Source organism: Elephantulus edwardii, unplaced genomic scaffold (genome assembly GCF_000299155.1).
Source record: "Elephantulus edwardii isolate Elephantulus edwardi_28Jun2011 unplaced genomic scaffold, EleEdw1.0 scaffold00104, whole genome shotgun sequence".
Classification (NCBI taxonomy): Eukaryota; Metazoa; Chordata; class Mammalia; order Macroscelidea; family Macroscelididae; genus Elephantulus; species Elephantulus edwardii.
The window spans coordinates 2,014,690-2,039,819 of NW_006399854.1; the positions used below are offsets into that span (position 1 = coordinate 2,014,690).

At 41.3% G+C, this 25,130-nt stretch overlaps 1 protein-coding gene across 2 annotated transcripts in view; it reads left to right on the top strand.

Annotated features, from left to right (window-relative positions):
- The window catches only part of DAAM1 (dishevelled associated activator of morphogenesis 1), a 137,489-nt gene that overhangs the window by 106,805 nt on the left and 5,554 nt on the right, over window positions 1–25,130 (top strand). For both annotated transcript variants that reach the window (XM_006891771.1, XM_006891770.1), the window contains 6 exons: window positions 4,392–4,498; window positions 6,412–6,500; window positions 8,220–8,388; window positions 14,525–14,632; window positions 16,613–16,673; window positions 19,783–19,914. In XM_006891771.1, coding sequence (XP_006891833.1) covers window positions 4,392–4,498; window positions 6,412–6,500; window positions 8,220–8,388; window positions 14,525–14,632; window positions 16,613–16,673; window positions 19,783–19,914 — 666 coding nt within the window. The remainder of the gene's footprint in view (window positions 1–4,391; window positions 4,499–6,411; window positions 6,501–8,219; window positions 8,389–14,524; window positions 14,633–16,612; window positions 16,674–19,782; window positions 19,915–25,130) is intronic.

A 25,130-nucleotide genomic window follows, 5' to 3' on the forward strand; every position in this document is an offset into this window, starting at 1 on the left:
CACAGGATAGAGCAGGGTTTAGGGCTGTTGTACATAGGGTCGCTATGAGTCGCAAACGACTCGACGGCACATAACAACAACAACAACAACATATTATTGCCCCTGGTTCTTACGGCCTTAAAAGGCCTCAGGCAGAAAGCAAGAAGGAGTGACGGGTTATGTGTGCTCCCCACACTCGGGTGCCCCTGCCCCTTGCCTAACCTCTGCGGCTTGCGTTGTCCTGGGAGAAAATGCTGACCCTTAGCCATGAGGAGAGCTTCCATGTTATCCTTTAAAAGTTTGACTTTGTTTGCAAAATAGTGGCTGTGTTTAAAGTTCAGATGCCCTATGTGAGAGTAATTGAAAAGTCATCCTGAAATCTAAACAGGTTTTTGAAAAGTGTTTTACAGCTCCTTCACACACACTGATTGCCTCACTGTGCATCTCAGTGTGCTGTCAAAGAAGGGCTCTGCCCAGAGAGTGCAGAGCCCTGCTGCCCTCCTCCCCACCCCTGGCAAGCAGGTGACCCATGCCTGGTGCACATGTCACTCACCCCGAGTGAAGAGCCGAGCGTGAGGCTGCTTTCGTCCTCAGGCCTTTGGCCCCATGGACAAGGTCCTGTGTTTAAATTCCACACGATCTGTTTACTGTGAAATCACATCCAGCAAAATTCCTCCTTGAGGGAAAGGATTTCAGAATCCTGCCAAAAGGGCTTGCAGTGCAAATAGAATGTACTTCAAATAAACACACATAAGAAAATCAGTCTACTGAAGCAGATGCTTGCCAAGAAAGACATTTTTTGACTTGATCTCTCCTGATAATTCTCTGTGTGTTCGACTCTGATCATTTCCCAAACTCACTCTTTCCCTGTTACTCCTCTTGCTCCAGTTCCATTTCCTTCACAAAACACTGTTTCCAGGATATCACTTTATCACCATCTCCTTATTCCTATTGATGGTTTGCTTTGAGGTCACAGTGATCCTCGCTTCTCCTTTTAGTTGCTGCTGTTGTCTCCAGGTCGTGTGGACTTTGACAACTGACTGAGAGGTTGACTGTTCACACAGCCCCCAGCCAGTGACACTGGATGGACGGCCTGGCTGTTCATGTCTGTAAGATTACAGCCACTGGAAACTCTCAGGCAGTTTGACTGTGTTGCACGTAGATCACCATGAGCTGGAGTTGACTTCATAGCAGTGGTTTTGTGTTTTTGGGTCTTGATTGTCCCCTTCAAGTGAAATGTGTACACTACTCTATTTTGATTGCACGTTGCTGTTGTTGAGTGCTGTCGAGTCGAGTACAACTCAGACCAACCCTGTGAACAAAAGATCTGAACCCTGTTTCGTCCTGTGCCATCTTTTTGCCTTATTCTTCAGGTTTTGCATAAGAATAATTCCTCTCTCAAAACTTACCCTCACAATCTTGACCTCCTCTCTATCTTCTGAGGAAACAGAACCTTTAGCATGTCCCTCTTACTGCATTCTTGTAAGGAGCGATAGGGAGCTAATGACTACATTACCCTGTTACTCAGGACTCAGCACAATTAGTTAGGGTGGACACAGGGAGACGGGGTGTGCTGGGCAAAGTTAGTAAGTTCTGAAAGGAGCATAGTGGCAAATTATTTTCTTGCCTAGTATGTAAAACGCAAAGCCAAAACAAGAGAAAAAGTTCCTTTTCTCTTTTTCATCTCCTTTCCTTTTCCTACTGTCATCCGTTTTTTTGTTTGTTTGTTTGTTTTAGAGTAACAAAGCATGTGTGTCCTGTCCTCTGATGCCATTTAAACACAGGAACAGAAATGTCTAGATTCTGTCAACCTAGAAGCTCCCCAATTTCTTGCCACCAGACCTGTGAAATCCACTTCTGTTTCCCCCACTGTCTCGTCCACTTAGGAGAGAAGGGCCCTTCCTGACCTCTGCCAGGACCCTTCACCTACCTGTCACCGTGCTCAATGACTGTCCCTCTCCTCTCAGGCTTCTTCCTCTCCCTTTCAGTACTTGTCCAGGTCTCAGCCTTTAAAGTGTGTACGTGTGTACACACATGCACTCACACTACCCACCCAGCCCTCAAACTCAGTATTTCCCTGTAGCTACTTCCTCTCTGTTTCCTGGCAGTTCTTGAAAGCTCATCCACACTCACCTCCTGTTCATTGTTTCACAGCCCCCATCAGTCTGTCTCCCTCACCTCCCAAAAGCTGCCTTCACTAAGGATACTCACAACTCTTTGTTGCAAACGCAGCAGACACGTTGCCCTCCTATCTTGGTGGTGGTTGATATGGTGGACTACTTCCCATGATGAAATTGTCCCTTGCTAGCTTCACTACATCTTTCCAAGATTCCTCTTCCTCTTGTTCCTACTCCTTTAATGCTGGATTCTCACATCGCCCTGCTTTTTTTATTTTATCTCTATATTTGCCTGACTTTCACAACCATCATTAGGACATTGTATTCTATTGTGTTCTATTTTATGATGTATCCATATATTGTATTCTCTTCAGGATTTCACCTTCATATATATATATTTACTAGAAATCACCAGTTGGTTCAATTGCTAGTCTGTCAAACACTAAACTCACCTTCTCTCCGCTCCATCCCAGCTCCAATCATTCTTCCCTCATTTCCCTACATGCTAAGTATTTTGTTGTCCAAGTCAAAAAAGGGGATCTCATCCTTAATTTCACTTGCCTGAGCTATGACAGTTATGTATCAGCATGTCAGGCCAGGTGGTGCAAACAGTTAACACACTCAGCTACTAAGAGGTTGAAAGTTCAAGTCCACACAGAAGAGCCTCAGAAGAAATGCCTCGTGACCTACTTAAAAAAATAACTAAATCAGTCATTACAAACCCTATGAGACAGTTTTATTGTGACATACATAGGGTCATCCTTAATTAATATCACTTTGTTTTACATGGTTTTAGAATAGGTCTACTATCTCCACACAGTCCAGACCACTATTATTTCTCACCTGGATTATTGTACTAATTGCCTAATCATACCCCTTAACACTTGGAGTCTTTCTAATTTATCTCTCCATTTTGTTAATATAGTATACTTAAAATGCAGACTTTTTCCCCAACTTGTGTCTTAGTGCTCCCCAGATAATGTCTTAAGTTTTTTAGAGCTTTTGTCCACCTCTGCCTCAGTTCTTGCTATTCCTTGACCTCATTTTTCTCCTAGTGTCCCTCCTCAGTCCCTGTGAAAACAGTGTTTTTGAGCGGGAAATGCCAGGCTGTGCTTTGCAATCCAATCCCTGGGATGATGATGATGATGATGATGATAATAATAATAATAATAATAATAATAATAATACGCTGTCTTTAGGACCTGTTTCCCACTCTTTACTGTTCACCTCCTTCCCTATCATTCTAGTTCTCTTTCTCTGCTGGCTGCACCCAAGTTGACTGCCTTAAGTTCTCTATGGTCCAGTAAACATTTGCAAACTTAAAAAATGGACCACCTTTTGCTAGCATCATGTTACTTGGAGGCTCAGAGGTCACTTTAAGTATTGTTTGTTTGTTTGGATTTTTTTCTGGGTTTTTCGTAGTTTTTAAAGAATCAAGGGCATTTAATTTAGAAAATTATCTGAGGCACAGGCTTATCATACATATGTCAGAAGTACTTTTTCAACTTTAAATATTATTGCTATTTTATTTTACATTCCATGCATAATAAAATAGAGAATAAAAAAGTTTAAATTCCTGTCATCCAACTCTACGTGGAATTTTAAAAAGGGGAGATGGAATTAGATAAACTGGACAAATAAGCACATCAAGTGGAAAATACACATAGAATTACTCATTCCAGCATGATGTAATTGAACAAAGCAGAGCTGGGAGTCGAGGGACCTGGTTCTATTTCGGAAGAATCCATGAACTTCCTTTGTAATCCTGAGTGACTGCTTAGTCTCTGGGGACCTCAGTTTTTCTAAGCTAGAATGACAAGGTTGAACTAAATGAACTCTAAGGTGTCTCTAAGAGTCTGTGCCAAGTGTGTCTTGGTGAGGGACTTCCATAATGCTCATTTGAGAAACAATACCCAAAAAAGTAAGCCCCTCAGTGAGATGGGCTGACAGAGTGGCCGCAGTGATGGGCATGAATGCAGCAATGATGGGAGGTCAACACGGGACTGCGCATTCTGTGGGACACAGAGTCAATATGAGTCAGACCTGGCTTAACAACAGCATCCAACAGAAAAGTGTCAGGAATGAACCTTGGATCCCTTTAGCTATTTTCAGGTGAAAATTGGAAGCTTTCCTAATTTATGTTGTATCTTAACAGTCACCTGTGAGCACAATTTTTTTAAGTTAAATAAAAGTTAAAATTTCATCATGGAACAAATTAACTGAAAGGGTAAAAAAAAATCATGGCAGGAGTTTAAGTTCTAAACCTCAGTTTTAGTGTTTATGTTTACTTTTTAGCTTTTGAAATTTGTTCCTGAAAAAAGTGACATTGACCTGTTGGAAGAGCATAAACATGAACTGGATCGGATGGCCAAGGCCGATCGATTCCTTTTTGAGATGAGCCGGTGAGTTTCAAAATTCTTTTTCCCTGTCTAAGGAAGGCCAGAGGGAGTATTTGTCAAGGGAATATTTGGGCCAATTAACCTGACTTGACTTGAAGACTCTCAAGATTCTAAAAATCATCCCTAGGAGGCCAAATGGTTAAATACTGGACGGTTAATAAAAATATTGTCAGTTCAGACTCAGAGACACCCTGGAAATCTGATCTGGAGGTCTTTTTCTAAAAGGTCACAGAGCCTTGAAAACTATATAGAATGCAGTTCAACTGCTCTGCCCTCCTGGTGCTGCCATATGTCGAAACTGACTCAACAGCTATTAACAACACAAGATTCCTCTCACATCTTCTCAAGTCTGAGCTGTATGGCATGGAATCATCCTGTTTATGTGAGTCATTGCCCAAGGTGAAGCAGGGTCAGAGTTTCTTGACATTTATCTCTAGACCTCTTAGTCTCAGTGTGATTTGGCCAAACTAACCTGTAACAATTTTGTTTCCTGGTTCCTGTTACTTTTTAGGATTACTCTCCTCATTAATTTCTTGGAATGGGAGCTCACATTTCCTAGTACTTCAGCTTCTCAAGGTTGTTATAAAACAGAATAAGGAAAGGGGAGGGGGGAATGGTGAACTCAAGCAATGTCAACCTCAGAGACTACAGTGTGGAGAGCCTTGGGCAGGTGTCAGATCATGACAGTGCAGACATCACTAATCGGTCATGGCACTCGTCCTCGTGGAGTCTCGGCAGGCTTCTGAGCCCGTCTCCAGAAAGCCCTGCAGTCAGACACTGCTTAGGAATTGGGTTTGTCATGAGAGTTGAGTCTGCATTAAAGAAAGACCAGTGGTTCTGAAATTCTGTCATCCTCAGAGCAAAATCCATGTTGAGTGCCTACAAATAAAGCTTAGGTGTGCATGCCTTTCACGTCATTTGTTTCATGACTAGAAATGACATCAAAGAAATTATTGTTGCATTTCAGCTTGTAGTTGCATATACTACTAAGGCACAGGATGGTTTTGAAATATGTATCAACCTACACGGTGTACACAATTCGATGATCAATTGGCTTGGTGTTACGCCTTCCTGAGCCATGTAGATCTTTGCATGTATTGTCCCATTTAATCTTGCTACTCATGTATCATAGGGACGTATTATTTGGGCAAAGGAAATGAGATGCAGAGTAGTTAAGGTACCTGCTTGAAGTCACCTGATGAGAAGCCCTGGTGATGTAGTCCATAGGGAGTTGCACTGCCAACCCAAGGGTGGCCCCTCTGGCAGTTCAGTCTCCTGCTGCTTCATGGAAGAATGATGGACAGTCTCTTCCCATGCGATTCACAGCCTCTGCAAACCCATTAGGGTCAGCTGTGAGTCCACTCCAGCTGACAGCACATAAACACAACCACAACATCAAGAAACACCTCTTGGGAACCCATAGGGGAGCAAATAGCAAGATAACGATGAAGAAAGAGAAAGATTTGAGGATGATGAAAACGAGAGACTAGATATTTGATGTTTTGGTTTTGCAACACTTTAGCATGTTAAGAGGCAAATTAGACAAATAGGAAACAGCCCTTTGTTAACAGCAGAATGGGAGTGCACGTTTTTCATTCCCTTTATTTCATCTGTGTTCCAAAGAGGCACTGGAACTCAGAGAAGAAAGTGGACTTTAGTTAACAGGAGCCAGCTCTCATTTCTTTGTTGTTTACATTATTTGGCTGAAAGCTAAGGGCTGCCCAAAAATCAACCAAATTCCCTTTCCAATCAGACAGAAGTAACTCTCCAGGTAAAATTGAGGGAGTACCCTGAGCACCTGTGGAATGAAGGGTTGTGTGTGTATGAGAGAGAGAGGAGTGCTCCAGGATGACTCTACCTTTGTATCCTTGCATCTGTGTTGAAAAAACAATAATTATCTCTGCTTGTTCTCATAGGATCAATCATTATCAGCAAAGGTTACAATCTCTATACTTCAAAAAGAAGTTTGCAGAGCGCGTGGCTGAAGTTAAACCTAAAGTTGAAGGTAAAGTTGACCTGTCCAAGTTGAGAATGATATTGGTTTTACCTGCAATCCAAGTGTATGTAATAAATATGATCCCATTGGAGGTTTTTTGGTGGTAGTGTTTTTGTTTTGTGGTTTGTTGTTTGGTTGGGGTTTGTGTTTCTTTTCCACTTGAGAACTTCTCAAATTCTAATGGAAATCTCTTTCAAGTTAACCTTTAACATGCTCATCTGACCTGCACTCTGGGGTTTTAGACTCTGTAATATTTGGCTTTTTCCTGCACTGACCATTGGTGAGGGCTTCATTTGACTTGGCCTGGAAAACCCACGCTGAAAAGCAGTCAGAGTGCTCCTTGGACATGAGGTGGTGAGACTAGATCTCATGCTTAGAAAAACTGAGTCAATTAAGGGGAGGAAGACCCTGAATGAGATGTTTTGGCATATTGACTGAAATAGTGGGCTTAAGCGTAGCAGAGATTGTGAGACTGATGCAGGATTGTTCAGGCTTTCATTCTGCTGTACAGAATGAATGAGAACTAACTGGGTAGCACTTGACAACACGATATCCCGGAAACCCTAGGAAGCATGGAAGGTTGCCATGAGTTAGAATCACCTCTGACGGACTGGGATACCAGTGTTAAACCTACTGTTAGCTTTATCACCACAGGGTCTTACTAGTGATTTCTAAAGGAAGTTTTGAGGCTGTTTGTCAGTGTTTTAAATGTTGACAAAGCAGCTGACAAGGACATTCACAGAGGTGAGGCTGGGACATGGGATCCCCAGAGTCACTGATCTGTGAGTGACACTTGCAAGCTGTGTCTCTTAGCAAAGTTAGCCATTTTTTTGTTTGTTTGTTTTTGCAGTCAGTGGACCTGATCAGTAATCTTGTTGATCTGACTCAAGGCAGGCAAGTAAGTGTTTGCAAAAGAATGTGAGAAATGCCGTCACTATTATATTACTAAGGGTTTACAGTTAATTAATTGGCCCAGAAAAAGACTGAATAAGATTTTGCCACTGTCTTTAGCTAGCTTTACAATTGCTGCAGCCACTGTGTCAGACAGTGGGTTTAAGCACAGCAAAGATTATGAGGATGGCGCAGAATAAGGCAGGGTTTCTTTCTGTTGTACATAGAGTTGCGATAGAATCAACTCAAGGGGTCCTAGTCACAACATTGTTCTTTCCTTCTAGTCTAGGTGTTTCCAAAAGAATTTCTTTGTAGTCTAGTGACCCAGTTGGACATCTTCTCTGTCTTCAAAAATCTGAAATTTGCTGTGGAGTTGGAACAAGCTCCTACCCAACCGTCCAGAGGGTTTTCAGAGCCTGTAAATCACATAGGAGGAGACTGTGCATCCTTTCCCACCACCATTAGGTGGCTGTTGTTATTGTTGAGTTCTGTTGAGTGGAGTCAACCCAAAGTTGACACTGCCGTAGGGTGGAGTTCACAACTCCCAGTGGGGGGTGGGTTAGCAGTGCACAGCTTCCAGAATTCCCTCCATGCTGTTGTGTACTGTTGAGTCAGAGCCAACTCATAGCTGACCCTGCAGTAGGTTTTCAGAGGCAGTAAATTGCAGCCGGAGGAGTTTGCCTATCTTTCTCCTAGGGAGCAGCTGGTGGATTTGAACTGCATACCTTTGTGTTGACAGCACTGTTCCTTACTAAGCCACCAGGTGTGAGTGATTAGGATGAGTATCACTAAGAAGTCTTGGTTGTAATTTACACTTTTATGTGTTCTGTTTTGAAGCAATTCGCTCTGTCTCAGAAGAAGTATTTAAGAGCAGTGCCCTGAAGCAGTTGCTCGAAGTGGTTTTGGCATTTGGGAATTACATGAATAAAGGCCAAAGAGGCAATGCGTATGGATTCAAGCTAAACAGCCTGAACAAGATAGCCGACACAAAATCCAGCATTGACAAGTAAGTATGTTCTTTAAAAGGAAAAGTTAAGGGGACTATTTCCATTTCCTAATGTTAAAGAAAATTTTGATTGTGACAAGATTAATTATAATCCTTTTACTTTAAGTATTTTGAAGAGGTGGCTCCTAATCATGATGGCCTAAACTGGTACTGGCAAGCGGTCATGGCACAAGAATTGCTTTCTCTAGCTATTGTCATTAAAGGGTATCTAATTGAACAAGTTCACTGTCAGGGACCTCTCCAGAATGCTGAAGAACAACAATGTCAGTTTGAAGACTAAGGTGCGCTTGATTCAGGCCATGATCTTTTCAATCACGTGCTATGCCTCAGTAAATAAGGATAGCAGAAGAATTGATGCCTTTGAGTTGCTGGAGAAGAGTACTGAATATCCCATGGACTTCCAAGAAAAACAAACAGATATATCTTGGAAAAAGTACAGCCCGAGTGCCCCTTGGAGGCAAAGATGGCGGAGCTCTGTCTTTCATACTTTGTACATGTAGCTAGGTAAAGCTGTTCCTTGGAAAGGGACATCATGCTTGGAAGGACTGAGGGTCAGTGAAAGAGAGGAAGACCTTCATTGAGATGGATTGACATGGTACTTCAGCAGTGGGCTGTTATGTGTCAGAGATGATGAGGACGGTATAGGATAGGTCAGGGTTTAGATTGGCTGTTCATAGGGTCACTATGAGTAGTACTCGACAGTACCTAACAACAACAACAACAACATCGGAGAATCAGTCAACTGCTTGCTAAGGAGTTGGCAGCTTGAATCTACCCAGTACCTCTGCAGGAAAAAGGACTGCATCTGTAAAGATTACAGTCTAGAAAACCCTATGAGGTAGTTCTACTCAATGGCACATAATAAAAAGACCTTAACTTTGCTATGGCAGAAATTGCCAGGACCTTTGGGCACATGGCCAGGAGGAATCAGTCTTTGGAGAAGGACATGATGGAGGGTGGAGGGACAGCACAGGAGAGGAAGACCCTGGACGAGATAGATTGATACAGTAACTATAGGGCAATAGGGGTAGATGTGTCTAAGTCAGTGAGACTGGCTCATGACAGGGCAAGGTTCAGAGCTGTTTGTTGTACACAGGGTCTCTATGAGTTGCAGGCCACTCGACAGCACATAACAACAGCAGCTTCATTTGGCCCTAGAGTCTAAACCTATGACCGTGAGATCCATTTAGCAGAGGCTTTCTTGAGACAATTTTTGATGGTCTCATGAGAATATCATTACAGCTGTTCAGAATTGGCTCGAACTACCCGGGGAGTTCCAGAGTGGAGCCTCTCATTATCATTAATAACTGAATGTGCTCATTTTCTAAAAGTGCATAGGAAATGTGTCCCTAGGTCCATTACATCAGACTGGTCTAGGAACAGCAAACCCACTATGAGGACTGTACTGACTTTACTAATGTGACATCAGTAAACAGAGAGAAAAGGCAATTCTCTTGCCTTGGGCATTTTCCCAGGGGGAGAAAAATGCTTTTGGATTTCAAATGCATTTGTCCTTGTAGGTTACCTTCTTACAGTATCCCTATAACAGGTTAAAGACCATTTCTTGAGCAGCTAAGGGAATCCATAAACACATTTTGTTGTGACCTAGTTGTGACCAAATACTAATCACCCAGTCAATAGAGATTAAATATGGATTCTGCTGGACACTGAGGACATCTTACTGTCTCTATATTGTTAGCTTATAACTGTATTTATTGTTGTATATTTAAATTCCTGCTAGCACATTCAAGGCTCTGTGGTGGCCTAGTGGTAAGAAGCTACTTTGCAGTCCTCAAAGGCATGCAGTTCGAATCCACAGTTGCTCTACAAGAGAAGAATGGGCAGTCTCCTCCTATACAGTTTACTTCCTCTGAAAACCCACTGGAAGGTCAGCTATGAGTCAGTTACAACTCAACAGTAAACAACAGTAAAACCACTAACACATTATTCAGTGTCTATCTTTGTGTATAGAAAATGCTATTTGTTATTTCATGCTTCTAAGACATCAGTTTTGTTTCTGTTTTTGGTAGTACAGGGTTATTTGTGCTTTATATAGGGAGACAACCCTGATGTCTAGACTGTGACGTTGTATGTTGTAGTGGAGAGCTTGGGACTGTGTATGCTAACCTGGGGAAGGACATGCCTGGTACTAGAGCCATGTGGAGCAGTGCTAGGCATGAAGCTGACAGCTGATATGTCCTAGAAGGTGAAGCTTACTGGATTTCTAGACTGTGTCTTCCTTTATACGTTCAGCTGTTCATCCAAAGACTCATTAAAATGTTTCCTAGAAAGTGAACAGATTCTTGTTATAGACGCCTGGATGTGAAAATGCTTTAGTGTGATTAACAGGTAGGGTCATTAGGCACACTAACTCCTGTTTCTTTGAGAGCTTTGTTTCTCTAAGGTTCTCACTGACTTCAAAGGACTTGTGTAATGGTTTCCAAGGAAAGCTTCCCTGAACTAGAATTCTTAGAAATATGAGCCGTTCAGTCTAACTGTTCCTAATTAGTGAGGGATTTCTTTCACCCTTTTCTATATTTTCTACAGCATTTGTGAAATATCTCATGGTAGCTCTAAGAAGAAGTAGGGAGCAACAATGCAGAGTAAAACTTCACTTTTGCATCTTGTAAAGCTAGATTTAATGGGCAGCAGCTGTTACGTTGCAGCAGTTACTTTGTTATTGCTGATTACTGTTGAGTTGATACCAGCTCATGGCCACCTGATCTGTGCAGAGAGCTACTCTTTAGGATTTTGAGGGTCAGGACCTTGCAGAAGCAGAACACAGGCTTGTCATTGAAGTCCCATCAGTGGGCTAGAACTACCAACCTTTTGGCTAGTATCCCTGTGTTTAACTCTGTGCTACTGAAGGATCTCATGATAGTAGTACCATTGAATTTTTTTTTATATACGAACACTTGATCATTTATACGACACTTTCACATTTCATTTCAAACAATAAGACTGCTGTCACCTGAGACAAGATTAAGTGACTCATTTAGCTTTGCTGTTTGCATTGGAAAAAATAAAAACCAACCCACACCAATTTAAAGTATTAGAAAGCAAAGATGTCACTTTGAAAATGAAGATGAGCTTGATCGAAAGCATAGTATTTTCAGTCACCTCATATGTTTGCGAAAACTGGACAGTCAATAAGGTAGACGTAGTAAGAACTGAGGGAGCATGGGTGGCCTAGTGCTAAGAAGTTGCACTGTCAACTCTAAGGCATGCAGTTGAATCCACCAGCTGCTCAGCGGGAGAAAGGTGGGTAATCTCCTGTCATATGATTGACTTCCTCGGAAAACCCATTAGAGGGTCCACTTTGAGTTACAGTGTCCACAAAGAATACTGTCAACAAATTAGTCTTGGAAGAAATATAACCAAAATGTTCCTCGAAGCAAAGATGGCAAGACTTTACCACACATCCTTTGGACATGTTATCAAGAGGGACCAGTCAGTCCTTGGATAAGGACATAGAAAGGCCAGCTAAAAGATGAATACCTTTAATAAGATCAGTTGGCACAGGGTAACAGACAACAATTACAAGAGTGACACGATTGGGCACCCTTTTATTCTGTTGTAAATAGTGTTGCTGTGAGTCGAGTCGGAACTGGCTCAGTGACATTTCACAACAGCAACAAGGTCACAACAAGTATCTGGCCATACAAGAATTTGACACCTGCTCTGTTGGTCTGGCCCCCATCTCTACCAAAATATGAATCGTGGAGGCTCTATCGCTGGCATATGCCTATAAAAGCAGTCGTCTCTTGGAAGAAGGGTGTTCTTTTCAATTGAGTGAGCAGGTTTGAAAGGAACTGCCGTCACAGAAAAGCAACTTACCTCCTAAAATGTTTCAAGTGATTAGGTACTTGTTGATGTTATGATGGAATTTATCTAGTACAGTACCTGTTGAGAAGCATAAATCAAAAGTATTTCTAACATTTGTACCTGTAAATATTTGGTCCCTAAAGTTAACACCAATGACTTATGCAGGCATCCCTAAAGATAAGAGAGTGAACATCTCTGGTGGCTTGAATTCATCAGTGACTCTGCAGGAGATAGGCAGAATTACAAAATTTACGAACTCCATCCGGAAGATCACTATGAGTCAGAACCAACTAGGAGCTCCTGTGGCTTTAGTAGCAAGGAGTTGTGCTGCCAATACAAAGATGCTCTGTGAGAGAAAAATGGCAGATCCCCTCCTCTGCGATTTACTGCTTCTGCAAACCTGCTGGAGGGTCATTTGTAAGTCAGTTCAGACTCAATGGTACATACACCAGCATCAACATTTACTGAACAACAGAGGCATCACCGGTGTCTTAAGCAGTCATACCTGAGAAATAATAAGGTCTGAAAAACAAGGTATGCCTGTACACACCGCAGTCCCTGGCTATGATCAATCCTCTATTAAATGTTTGTAAAATTGAAGGTATTCAAACTGATGAACGGAGGGACAATGGCATGAAAAGATGTATTTACTCTGTACTGAAGGCTTAGTTTACCGAAAACCATTTGGGAATAGCAAATGTGTAACTGTTTAGTTGTTGTTCTTCTTTCTTCAAGAATTTGTGTCCAAATGAGGTGTTATTCGGATACCAAACAAACACAGAAGACTTTCTGCACAAAGAAATGTGTATGCAGTTGGTGATATGAGTTGAAATTTCTCCAAATAATGAAGTATTTCTCTGAAGTGATGTAGAAAAGTAACATTACTTTTTCTCGGAATGGTAGCTGGGATTTCACGCCTCGCTGTGTCCTTCGGGCAGAGACCTGTGGATTCTGTGAACAGCTAGCTCAGTTGAAATGGAATAATGGACCTTAACATGTGCAAATTAAGTGGCCAGAAAAATTGGCCACTGGTTTGCTTTGCTGGACATTCTTATTTAAGAGCCATAGTGTGATCTGTGGGGAGATTCTTAGGAACAGGACTACATTGTCTCTGTGGAGCTACAAGGCTTTTCATTGTTAGAGAAAGGAAAATCATTTGAAAACTCTGACTCTGTTTATTTGGAGGTGGGTGGGAGTGCTGTGATTTGGCCTTGTGAATTAACTCTCTTCGGGAAGTGTTTTCTTAGAAATGCATTTTGTAGGCTCTTCATTATGGTTACTTCAATAGATCAGTGGTTCTTGATCCTGGCTGCACATTTGAATCACCAGGGAGCATTTAAAAATACCCGTGCCTGACCCCACCTCATTCCAATGAAATGAGTCCCTAGGGTAGGCCTGGGCATCTGGGATCCAGGTGATTGTAATATTCAGCGGAGTCAGGGACAGCAGGACCAGACAAACACAGCTTTGCTTAATAGGTACTGTTATCAGACACCCGCCTTTTCAATACAGGTCATTCGGGGTTCATGTCTATCACCACTGCAAAGGGAGCCGGTACAGTTATAACTACTAAAAGTTATATGATTATGAGCTGAAGTGTTACTAAAATTAGGAAATAGATTAACAGGTAAGGCTATTTGATTGCAAGGCTTACATATACATGATTGGACAATCAAGACCCATTTCCAGGTTCACTCCTGAAATAAGCGAAGGGACATTCTAACATCCTGACCATCCTTGCCTGCAACAGCATGACAAATCAGATGGAGATGTTAAAGAGAAGGAGGGGGAAAAGATGATCATAGAGCTTTAAAGTTAAATGAGAATCCTTAAAAATGCTCTTATCAATAATTGTAGTGAATATTTACTTTTAGACTTGACCATAACTGTCCCTTCTTAATTCCTGTCCCACCCTACCGAATACTGCTTGTTCTGAACTGGTGGGAGTTGGGGGGACATCTCTTCTTTGAGTGGCTCCAATGGGAAGGTGGATTTCAGCTTGTCTCCACCAGTGTGGTTCAGCGCCATTTCCGTCATTCATCCCATTTATGCAGATTTCGAAGGGTACTCGCCAGAGGCCAAAGATAAAGACATCACACACATACTCCCCCCTTTTTTAAGAAAATACTTGTTGCTTGTGATACATATTTCTGTAAATCACACATGGGCTCTTCTTTCTTCTTTTGCAAATTTCAGCCTTTCAGGAGCTAAGACATTTTGAAATCAATGCCACCTATTAGTGTAGGTTTAACATGTAAAGTGATTTGCAGACGTTAACACAGGTTAATATTCTTCCTTTCTTTAATTCTAGGAACATTACTCTTTTGCACTATCTCATAACTATTGTGGAAAAGAAATACCCCAAGGTTCTGAATCTAAATGAAGAATTGAGAGATATTCCTGAAGCTGCAAAAGTTAAGTAAGTACTTACAGCAAACTGTTTTAGTTTAGAATAGACTTGGACCCTGCTTTAGTCATGGCTATAGTTAGCATTGCATAAAGAGGGTCCTTCTGTTTGTTTTTTCCCTGCCCATTACACGAAGTTAAGCCTGAATCATACCCAAATCATTCAAATGTGCTGCAAGGTTTTGAATATGTTTTTGTTCTAGCTTCTCTGGAACACGGCCCCATGCAGTTTTCAACTTCCACAAAACCTATTTTTCTGAGCTATTAAAGGTATCGGAAAGGAATGTGGTTTCACTAGTAATTTTAAAAGGCAGATCTGATACAGGTAGGAGCATTCTTGGTCAAATGAGCATATGTGCTTTAAGCAAATAGAAACCCTGATGTAAGAGTGTAGCCAATGATTCTCACATGTGCACACACTCCCAGAAACCAAGGCAACCACTTAATGGAAAGCAGTCTTTATGCAAATAAAGAGACTAAAAATAAAATGGAAAGTTGCCAAGCTTTTAACCACAAATTTCACACCATGTTTCAAGACTTGGGGAGCAGTTTTCCTGGCAATGTTCTTTCCTCTTTCTTTACCTATTTTTCACCCCCAAACATATGTTTAAGCTCTATCTTTTTGCTGTGAATTTGAAAGCTTGTTGAGCAGGCTAGGTGTCCCCCCTCTGTTGTTAGAGTTTGGTAGCAACATAATCTGCAAGGAGTAAGTTGTCTCTGGTGTTTAAAGGCCATCAAATAGAAAGCTCTATGGCAAAACCCAGGTAGTGCAATGAAAAAATTTTTCAAAAAATAAAATAAAAATGTCTTGGTATAATTCTAAGAAAAATCACTACTGATTGAAATTTAAGCTATAACTTTTTAATATTCATATTATCAAAGCTTTAGTGAAAAGTAGGCCACTAAAAGTAGGTCAAAAATTCAGAAGTATAATCTTATTATAGATAAGCAACTTTCGTTACTTAGTCAAAGAGACCAAATATGGCAGGAAGTTATTTCCATATATATACGTCTAGAGGGAGCCTGTGGGTAAGGCAGGCAATTCAGATCCTCCATTTGCTGACTGGACAGATAGGCAGTCTGCTCTCTTGAGATTTATAGCCTCCCAAAAATCCACTGAAGGATCAGCTCAGAGTCGGTTCTGATGCAACAGCACATAATAACAACAACATATACATCCAGATAAAGTATTTTGCTTAATTAATATTTTTGTGAGATTGAAATATAAAATATTTGCACCCACAAAAGCTTTTGCCCTTTTTGACCTTTAAATTCTGTTGACTATGTAAAAACAAACATAATTGCACTTCTATTGTTGTTATGTGCTGTCAAGTGGGAACCAACCCATCACAGACCTTCCAGTGGGTTTTTAGAGGTAGGAAATCACACAGATAGAGATTATCCGTCTTTCTCCCACAGACGTTGATGAATATTAATTCCATTCCTAAATTCCCTAAGTTTAAAATGTTGTTCTGTGAGACTTGTAATCCCTGGGTTGTGTAAACCCAATAAACTCAAGTATTAACTACTAACGGAAAGGCTGGAGGTTCAAGTCCACCAGAGGTGCCTCAGCGGAAAGTTCTAGTAATCTATGTCTGACAAATCAGCCATTGGCAAAAGCTCTTTGGAGCACACTTTGACTCCGGTATACACGGAGTTGCCATGGGTCAGAATTGATTTGATGGCATTTGGTAACTGGTCTGTGAGATCTGAAGATGGAAGGGAATTTTTTTTAGTTTTCAATGAACTCTTAGGAAGCTGTGGTGGCTGAGAGCATCGGCAGTTGAGCTATTAACCTGAAGGTAGTACCTCTCTGGGAGTTCGAATCCACCTGCAGCATCTCAAGCAAAGATGAACAGTCTCCTCCCGTGTGATTTACAGCCTCAGAAACTCAGTGGAAACAGCAGCAAATTGCTTCCAACTCCACTGAGTTTGCACTTTCAAGCATGAACTATGCACATGTTGGTTACTAAAATGTTGTTATTTACAACAGCATGACTGAGCTGGACAAGGAAATAAGTATGTTGAGAAGCGGCCTGAAAGCAGTAGAGACTGTGAGTATTTGTTTTCTCATTTTCATTCCTGGTCTCTTTCACTCTCTCTGGGGCTAGTGATTTCCAGCAGTCAAGGCACTGTTGCCTTGGCATATGCTTTGCCCAGAGTAAACAGTTACTGAAAAAAACAAAACAAAACAAAAAACCAGCCAAACACACACACACAAAACCCTACATCAAAGAAGCAAAAGCAGGCTGTGTTTAGCCTGGCCACTTGACTGCAGACTTCAGGATATTGAGGGTGGGTCATTGAGGGTGGGTCAGTGGCCCAGCATCAGGGAAACTACCTGTTTATTACCTGTCAAGTGGGACTTGTAAAATAAATGAACTGAACTGGATGATCTTCAAGGATTCTTTCAGTTCTTACATTCTATTAGTCAATGATGCTCACTCTCAGTAAAGCAAAAGGACTTCTGTTTTACCTTGAAAAGCTATTCCTCTGTGAAATATTTATTTAGAGACACTTGAGTGTACTCAAGACAAAGGGGCATACTTCCTCAGATATTTGTGTCTGAAACCAGCCAGTCTGTTGAATAAGTCCCCACGATGGCCACATCCAATTAAGCACAGTGACCACCAAGGGGCTTTGAGGAAGAGAGGTGACTCAGGGTAGTCCAGAGGTCTACAGAGTGATTGCTGTGTCCTGTCCTGGAGGAAGCTTTCCTTCTAGGAAAGATTAACTATGAGCTAAGGATGGGCCCGGCTCAAGTGTTTCAGCGGGAGGTCGTTGCAGGTATAGGGGCCAAGCCAGGCCCTAAATACAAGAAAGCCACTCAGACAATTGGAGCCAGACAAGGTCAGGGAAATTGAGCATGACTTCCTGCTCACACGCTAACACATGAGTATTGTACAAATGCCACCAGTGAGGAAGGAGCCAGGGGTGAAAATTACTAAGAAGACAGACAGTATTGGAAACCTTGGTCAAGAAAATCTCTGTTGCTCTGGTCTGGCTCTTAGTGAAAGAGATTGATTTGCAAGCAGCTTGGAAAGGTACACCTTCAGGTACCTCTCAGTATCATTTCTCAGTAGGTCTGTGAGAACTCCTTTTTATTCACAAAACTGTCCTATAGAAAGCAATTTTATATATATAATATATAAATAGATTAAAAGTTTTATATATATATATATAAATATGTATTTCTATATTATATATATTACACATATGTATAATCTTTAATGGGGGTAGATGTGTCAGAGACAATAAGGTTGGCTCAGGATAGAGCAGAGTTCAGAGCCTTTGTATATAGGGTCACTATGAGTCACAAGCGACTTGACAGCACATAACAGCAATAAAATTAAAGTCTGCAGCATCTATCATTTTCTGTTTATCTTTAGCAAATTAAAGCACATGTGAGTTTTGCTTCCTCTTTTGGCTATTAAAGAAACAGAAAGATTAACTAATTGAGTGGACTGTTTTTCCTTCGGCCCCAGTGGGCCCTGACTGTGGGATGTGTCCATAGGGACATCCTTCAGGGCTTTCAGAGACCAGGCCAGATAAGGACAGTTGGGAGTGAGGCTCATTTTATGACTTTCACTCTGTGGTCATTTCCTCCCGGAGGATGGCTGCTTGAGATGAGCATGGCAGATGCAGCATCCCCAAAACTTGCTCATGACCGTCCTGACCCTTGTATCTGAACCACTAGTTCTGAGCATGGCCCAAGAGGGGCCCGTGAAAAGTGTATTTCTAGTTGATTTGGTCAAATGTCACCAAGTTCTTTGCTATGTACATGCCTGAATCCACCTAGGAAAAGCCTGCAGATACTGCTCTAGCAGCTTAAATGTCAGGATGCAGTACTAGGAGGCAGGCCTTGGCCCACACATGTATTTATGTGTTCTAATTCAGTGTTGCACAAATTGGGGTATTGTTTGAACCTATCCAAAGTGGAATTCTTATGAAATTATACATTTCATGGAGCACTTTAAGATTTACTTCACATTTTAAAGAAAGTGAGTTTAGCTTCCTTTTTTTTTTTTTTTAGTTTAGCTGTTTAAGAAACAAAAGATGACCTGAAACACCCACACACACTTCTACTCCAAAGTACTATTATCCTTTCCTCTCAGAGCAAGCTCCAGAAGTTACAAAAACTCCCACTTCTGCTCTTTCACTTGATTACCCTGGTGAAATGGAGATCCCCTCTCCTTTTACAAGTGCAGGAACTGAGGCCCAGAGCAACTTGCCAAGAATTAAATGTAGCATAAGTCAGAACCTGTAACCTATGACCTCTACACTCCTGATTGTTCAAATTTCTGGGGGTATAGAATAAGTGAGACCTAATTTCAGCTAATTGGTATGCAACACACTTGTTATTTAGATTCTGGAATCAATCAGGCCTGCATGTAAACTCTGACTCTTTCATTTACCAGCTACCTCTACGCCTCAGTTTATGTGTCTGTAGAATGGGAACAATAATGCCTATCTCGTAGACTTTTTGTGAGAATTACACAGGAAAATGCAGTCGGAAATCTTTGAAATGAACCACTGAAAGTAGTACTGAATCCCCTATGTATTCCTAACCTCTGGTAATGAGACTGTAGATCGTGGACTACCACACCCATACCTGTGCACAAAAGCAATGATACAGAAAAGATGGACACAAGTGGATGGTTACGGTGGCAAAGGTGCAGTTGAAATTCCCCTGATCTAATTACCATGGTTTGGCAAAGAAATAGACTTCATAAGAGTGAAAAAAGACAATTCAAGGCACCAGTATTCTGAGCATAGCATATTGGCAGCCAGAGGTTCTCACTCTCATTCACAAACCCTGTAAGTTCAGTTTGTTACCGTTTACTTCCCATTGTTTGTTTAACATCTCATCTATTAATCTTAACCAAATACTAATCCACTTACTTTCTAAAGCCAGTTGGTATGAGAAACCATATGATCAAGTACTTGGATGATTGGTTAAATGGCTGTTTACAAATGTGTGTGCATAGAGCTTGACTCTGGCATGGCGAGAGGAAGACCAGAGAGAGTTTGAACATTACCAGACATTTTAAAGCAAGTCTCAGTATCTGCCTTTCTGTTTCATTAGATTTGAAGCATATGAGACATGCTCCCTGTATGCAGTTCAAAGCCCCATGATGACATTACCTATTTCCTGTGTTTAAGGAATTGGAATATCAGAAATCTCAGCCCCCACAGCCTGGAGACAAGTTTGTGTCTGTCGTCAGCCAGTTCATCACAGTAGCCAGCTTCAGCTTCTCTGATGTTGAAGATCTTCTAGCAGAAGCTAAAGACTTGGTAAGTTTCCACGTTGCACACTGAATGCTGCTTCATAGAGCTGACCCTTAAGTTAGTACTTTAAGATGTTTTACAGTACCAAAAGCAGCAGGGATCCAAACATCTCAGTGCAGGAAGTCAAGTGGCAGATAATTGTTTTCCACATTCCTTTGTTTTATAGCATGGGTATATTTCCATTTCCAGGACCATCATCAATTGAAACAGACATTCCTTATCTCATTGATTTGTGTTGCCTTTAGATTAGCAAGACCACAGATGGTTTGAATGATAGAAAAACTAATAAATGTTTTGACAGTTTTCCCTTGGTTGATATTGGAGTGAAGTGATCTGGAAACCAGAATAGATTCTGAAAAGCACTGGCAGGATGAAATGAAAGAGAGAGGTGACTGAAGGCACCCACCCAGTTCCTCTGCATTATATGCTCATTTAAGAGACCTCTTTGAAATAAGAACTGAAGCACAAACGGAGACGTGTACACCAATGTTCATTACAGCATTATTCACCATCGCAAGAACATGGAAACAGCCCAAATGCCCAATGGCAATCAAATGGATTGAGAAATTATGGTACATTCACACAATGGAATACTACGCAGCACGCAGGAGCAATGATTTTCTAAATTACCACCTAACATGGGAGGGGCTTGAGAGCATTATTTCGAGTGAACTAACTCAGTCTCATAAAGACAAATACTGAATAAGATTATTCTTGTAGAACGAGTATGAGGATCCAAGGGGGGGAACGCTTAATCATAGTCTCACACAATTTGCTGGATCAAGGGAGGGGGTGACTAAAAGAAAGGTGAAAGATCCGGTATGAAAACCAATGTATACGGACTTTATGATCTTTGTAAGTAAACCAGTATAAAATAAAAAAAAAACCAACAACAACCAACCACCCAAGATTCTTTTCCCAATGAAATTTTTTTTAAAACAAAAAAAAAATGGAGAGATCCCTTTGGAGGGCAGAATACTCACTACCTACTTAAGTAACCAGCAAAACTTCTCATAGGACTTGGATTTTTAAAATTTTGTTTTTACTATTTGAAATGTTTTAATTTCTCTGTAGAGGAAAATTTTCTTTGACTAGTAATCAAGACCCTTGAATTTATCCATTCATTAATATTCTCTGTCTTTGTCTCTTTCTTCACTGTTTTTACCAATTCTTTTCCTCATCTACTTCCTTTCCTACGTGCATATACCACATTCATATACAGACACACATACTCTCTTTCTCCTTCTCACTGTTAATAAATCTTAAACTCTTGCTCCACCTTACTGGATTTTTCTATACTGTTACCTTCTTCATTAACAAAATACTTCTTTGCTTTAATCTAATTCTTCCCTTAGAGACTTAAGAGATAATACTCTTTTGACGGATACCTGATTATTCTTGTGAGCATATACACATACTGGGTAAAGTTGTGAAATGAACTGGTTTCAATATCTCAGCAAATCTCCACATTATTTCTCTCTGTAAGGTATTATAAAAATTACAAATTACTTTTAAAAGAATTTTTTTCATTAATGGAAAGCAATTAAAAGGAGATGGAGAGAATATACTGAGTCACTGTACCGAATGAAATTGGCAGACACAGAAGAATTTCATGAAACAACGTATGAGCAAGAGCCTATGGTGATGAAGGAAGAAGTTCAAGCTGCTCTGAAAGAAATAGCAAAAAATAAGGCCCCAGGAATAGATGGTATACCAATTGACATACTTCAGTTAACAGGTGCTGCCCTGGACGTGCTCACCAAGTTGTGCCAAGAAATCTGGAGAACAACCTCTTGGCCAACTGACTTGAAGAGATCTGTATTTGTTCCCATCCCAAAGAAGGGTGACCTAACAGAGTGTGGAAACTATAGACCAATTATCATTAATTTCATGAAATCAATATTCTCCTGAAGATTATCCAAAAACGACTGGAACAGCACATCAGCAGAGAACTGCCAGAAGTCCAGGCTGGGTTTAGAAGGGGTGGTGGTACTAGGGATATTGTAGCTGATGTTAGATGGATCTTAGCTGAAAGCAGACAATACCAGAGCAATGTATATCTGTGTTTCATTGATTATGCAAAGGCATTTGACTGCGTGGATCATAAACTGTGGCTAACTCTGAGAAGAATGGGAATCCCAGAACACTTGATCATGCTAATGCGAAACCTATACTTGGACCAAGAGGCAGTCATCAAAACAGAGCAAGGAAACACTGCATGGTTCAAAATCAGGAAGGGCGTACGCCAGGGATGTGTCCTGTCTCCATACCTTTTCAACCTGTATGCAGAACAGATCATCCAGGAGGCTGGGCTCTATGAGGAGAAATGTGGCATCAGGATTGGTGGAAGATCTATCAACAATCTGCGTTATGCAGATGACACAACCCTGCTTGCTGAAACTGAGGAGGACCTGAAGCACTTGCTGCTGAGGGTCAAGAACTGCAGCCTTAAATATGGATTGAAGCTCAATGTCAAGAACACAAAAATTCTCACCACTGGTCCAGTTGGCAGCATTAGGATGGGTGGTGAAGAGATTGAGATTGTTCACAGCTTTAGTTTGCTTGACTCCACAGTCAACGCTCTCGGCACCAGTAGCCAGGAAATTAAAAGACATATTGCATTGGGAAAGTCTGCTGTTAAGGACCCCTCTAAAGTACTCAAGAGCAACGATGTGTCTCTGGAGACCAAGGTGCGTCTGGTACAGGCCATGGTCTTTGCAATCACTTGTTATGTGTCAGAGAGCTGGACAATGACCATGGAGGATAGAAGGAGAATTGATGCTGTTGAGCTTTGGTGTTGGAGAAGAGTACTGAGAGTGCCATGGACTGCTAAGAAAACAAACAGATTCATCCTGGAGAGGGTTAAACCAGGCTGCTCCTTGGAGGCAAGGATTCTGAGGCTCTATCTAACATAATTTGGACATGTTGTAAGGAGAGACCAGTCTTTTGAGAGGGACATCATGTTTGGAAGGGTGGAGGGCAGGCGCAAGAGGAGAAGGCCCTCTGGGAGATGGATTGATTCGGTGACTGGGGCAATAGGGATGAGTGTGTCGGAGACAATGAGATTGGCACAGGGCAGATCAGACTTTAGAGCTATTGTACATAGGGTCACTATGAGTCGCAAGCGACTCAATGGCACATAACACAACAACATTTAGGAACCCAGAGATATGCTTACAAGGCATAGCAGAACTCTACAAAAGCCAAAAGAAACAAAAGTTTCCATAAACACAGCTGTGGTATGGAAACACTTGGTGCAGTACTCTGACAAAGTTATAATGAAAGGGTTCAGTGAGAGGAGCATATATGTTCTAAAGATTAATTTGAGTTGCTACTTAAAAAACTGAAATATTCCATGACTGAAGGCATCTCCCATTATCTTGACTCTATTTTTTAGTTTAGGCAGCAACTCATGTTCATTTTCCACTATAAGCTATGTTTTGCTTTTCCTACTTCTATACCTTGGAGTACAGTATACACTTTGTAAAGGAAAGGACTTACTCCCCACCCCACTCAGGCAATGTGGTGCCTGCTTCATCTACTAGTAGTAGGAGACTCAACTACTTTTTGTTTTAAAATCAACTGTTGTTCTTGTTATGTGCTGTCTAGTCACTTGTGACTCATAGTGACCTTATGTACAACAGCTCTGAACCCTGCTCTATCCTGAGCCAACCTTATTGTCTGTGACACACCTGCTCCTATTACCCCAGTCACTGAGTCAATCCATCTCATCCAAGATCTTCATCTCTAGTGCTGTCCCTCCACCCTCTCAAGCATGGTGTCCCTCTCCAAGGACTGGTCCCTCCTTGCAGTATGCCCCAAGTATGTCAGATGAAGCTTCAGAATCCTTGCCTCCAAGGAGCAGCCTGGTTTAACCCTCTTCAGGATGAATCTGTTTGTTCTCCTAGCAGTCCATGGTATACTCAGTACTCCCCTCCAGCATTACAGCTCAAAGGCATCAGTTCTTCTTTCATCCCTAACGTTGTCCAGCTTTCTGATGCATACATAGCACATAATTGGGAAGACCAAGATAATTTATTTTTATTTTTTAAAAAATCATAAGACTACTTTCTTTTTCTTAGAATGAAAACTTGAGTCTGGGCCTGGCTTTCTTTAGATTTCTGAGACTAAAATATCCATGACTTCATCATCACTAGAATTCCTAGATAAAAAGATCATTCAGGATGGCGTGAAGTTCACACACTTGTGTATTTCAGAAACCCAACTGTAGACAATTGCTATTTTGTTCGTGCTAGAATGTTTAGACGTTGGCTTGTAAAATCAGTAGAGCGAACTACCACATTTTTGTGGATGTGATGAATGTTGTTTTTCCCTCAAGACCTCTGGTTCTGGTAGAGTATGTCCAAATAAGTAAAGTATTGAGAACAGCTTAGCAAAGAGAAAAGAGTTAGAAGGAAACCTTATTATAAATTTAAAGATAAGAAATTATTACACCAAATTATTTATTTCCCAAAGCCAAACCCATTATCATTAAGTTGATTCTGACCTAGTAGGACAGGACAGCACTGCCCCACAGAGTCTCTCTAAGATTTTAAGAGTTTACAGAAGCAGAAGCAGAAGCAGACTGCCTCATCTATCTGCCATGGAGTAGCTGGTGGGTCATATCACTGACCTTTTAGCAATCTCTTCCTGTACAATTAACTGCCTCTGAAAACCCACTGGAAGTAACCTGCAGTGCATCTGTTCCGACTCTGTAGTAGTCAATAACAACAACATAAATAAATTCTTATATAAACATATTTAGTTGAAAATATTTTTATTTAAGAATGAATATTGAAAAAATTTCCTCCAAGCTAGATTCTTAGCTAACTCATTGCAGCCATGCAGCATTGACTCAGAGCTGACCTTCCCACTGGCTTTCCAAGGGTCTACATCACATGGGAGATGATGGCCCGTACTGTTCCCTTGAAGGTGCTGGTGGATGCAAACCAACAAAGAGGTGGGGCCTTTTGGATTAGCAACACCAGTTCCTACAGATTATGTCACCAGAGCTCCCCGAAGCTAGATAGTGTGATTCAAATTGTTGTTGTTGTTATGTGTCCTCGAGTCGTTTGCGACTCATACCGACCCTATGCACAACAGCCCTAAACCCTGCTCTATCCTGTGCGAACCACACTGCCTCTGACACACCCATCCCGATTACCCCAGTCACTGAATCACTCCACCTCATAGAGGGCCTTCCCCTCCTGCGCTGTCCCTCC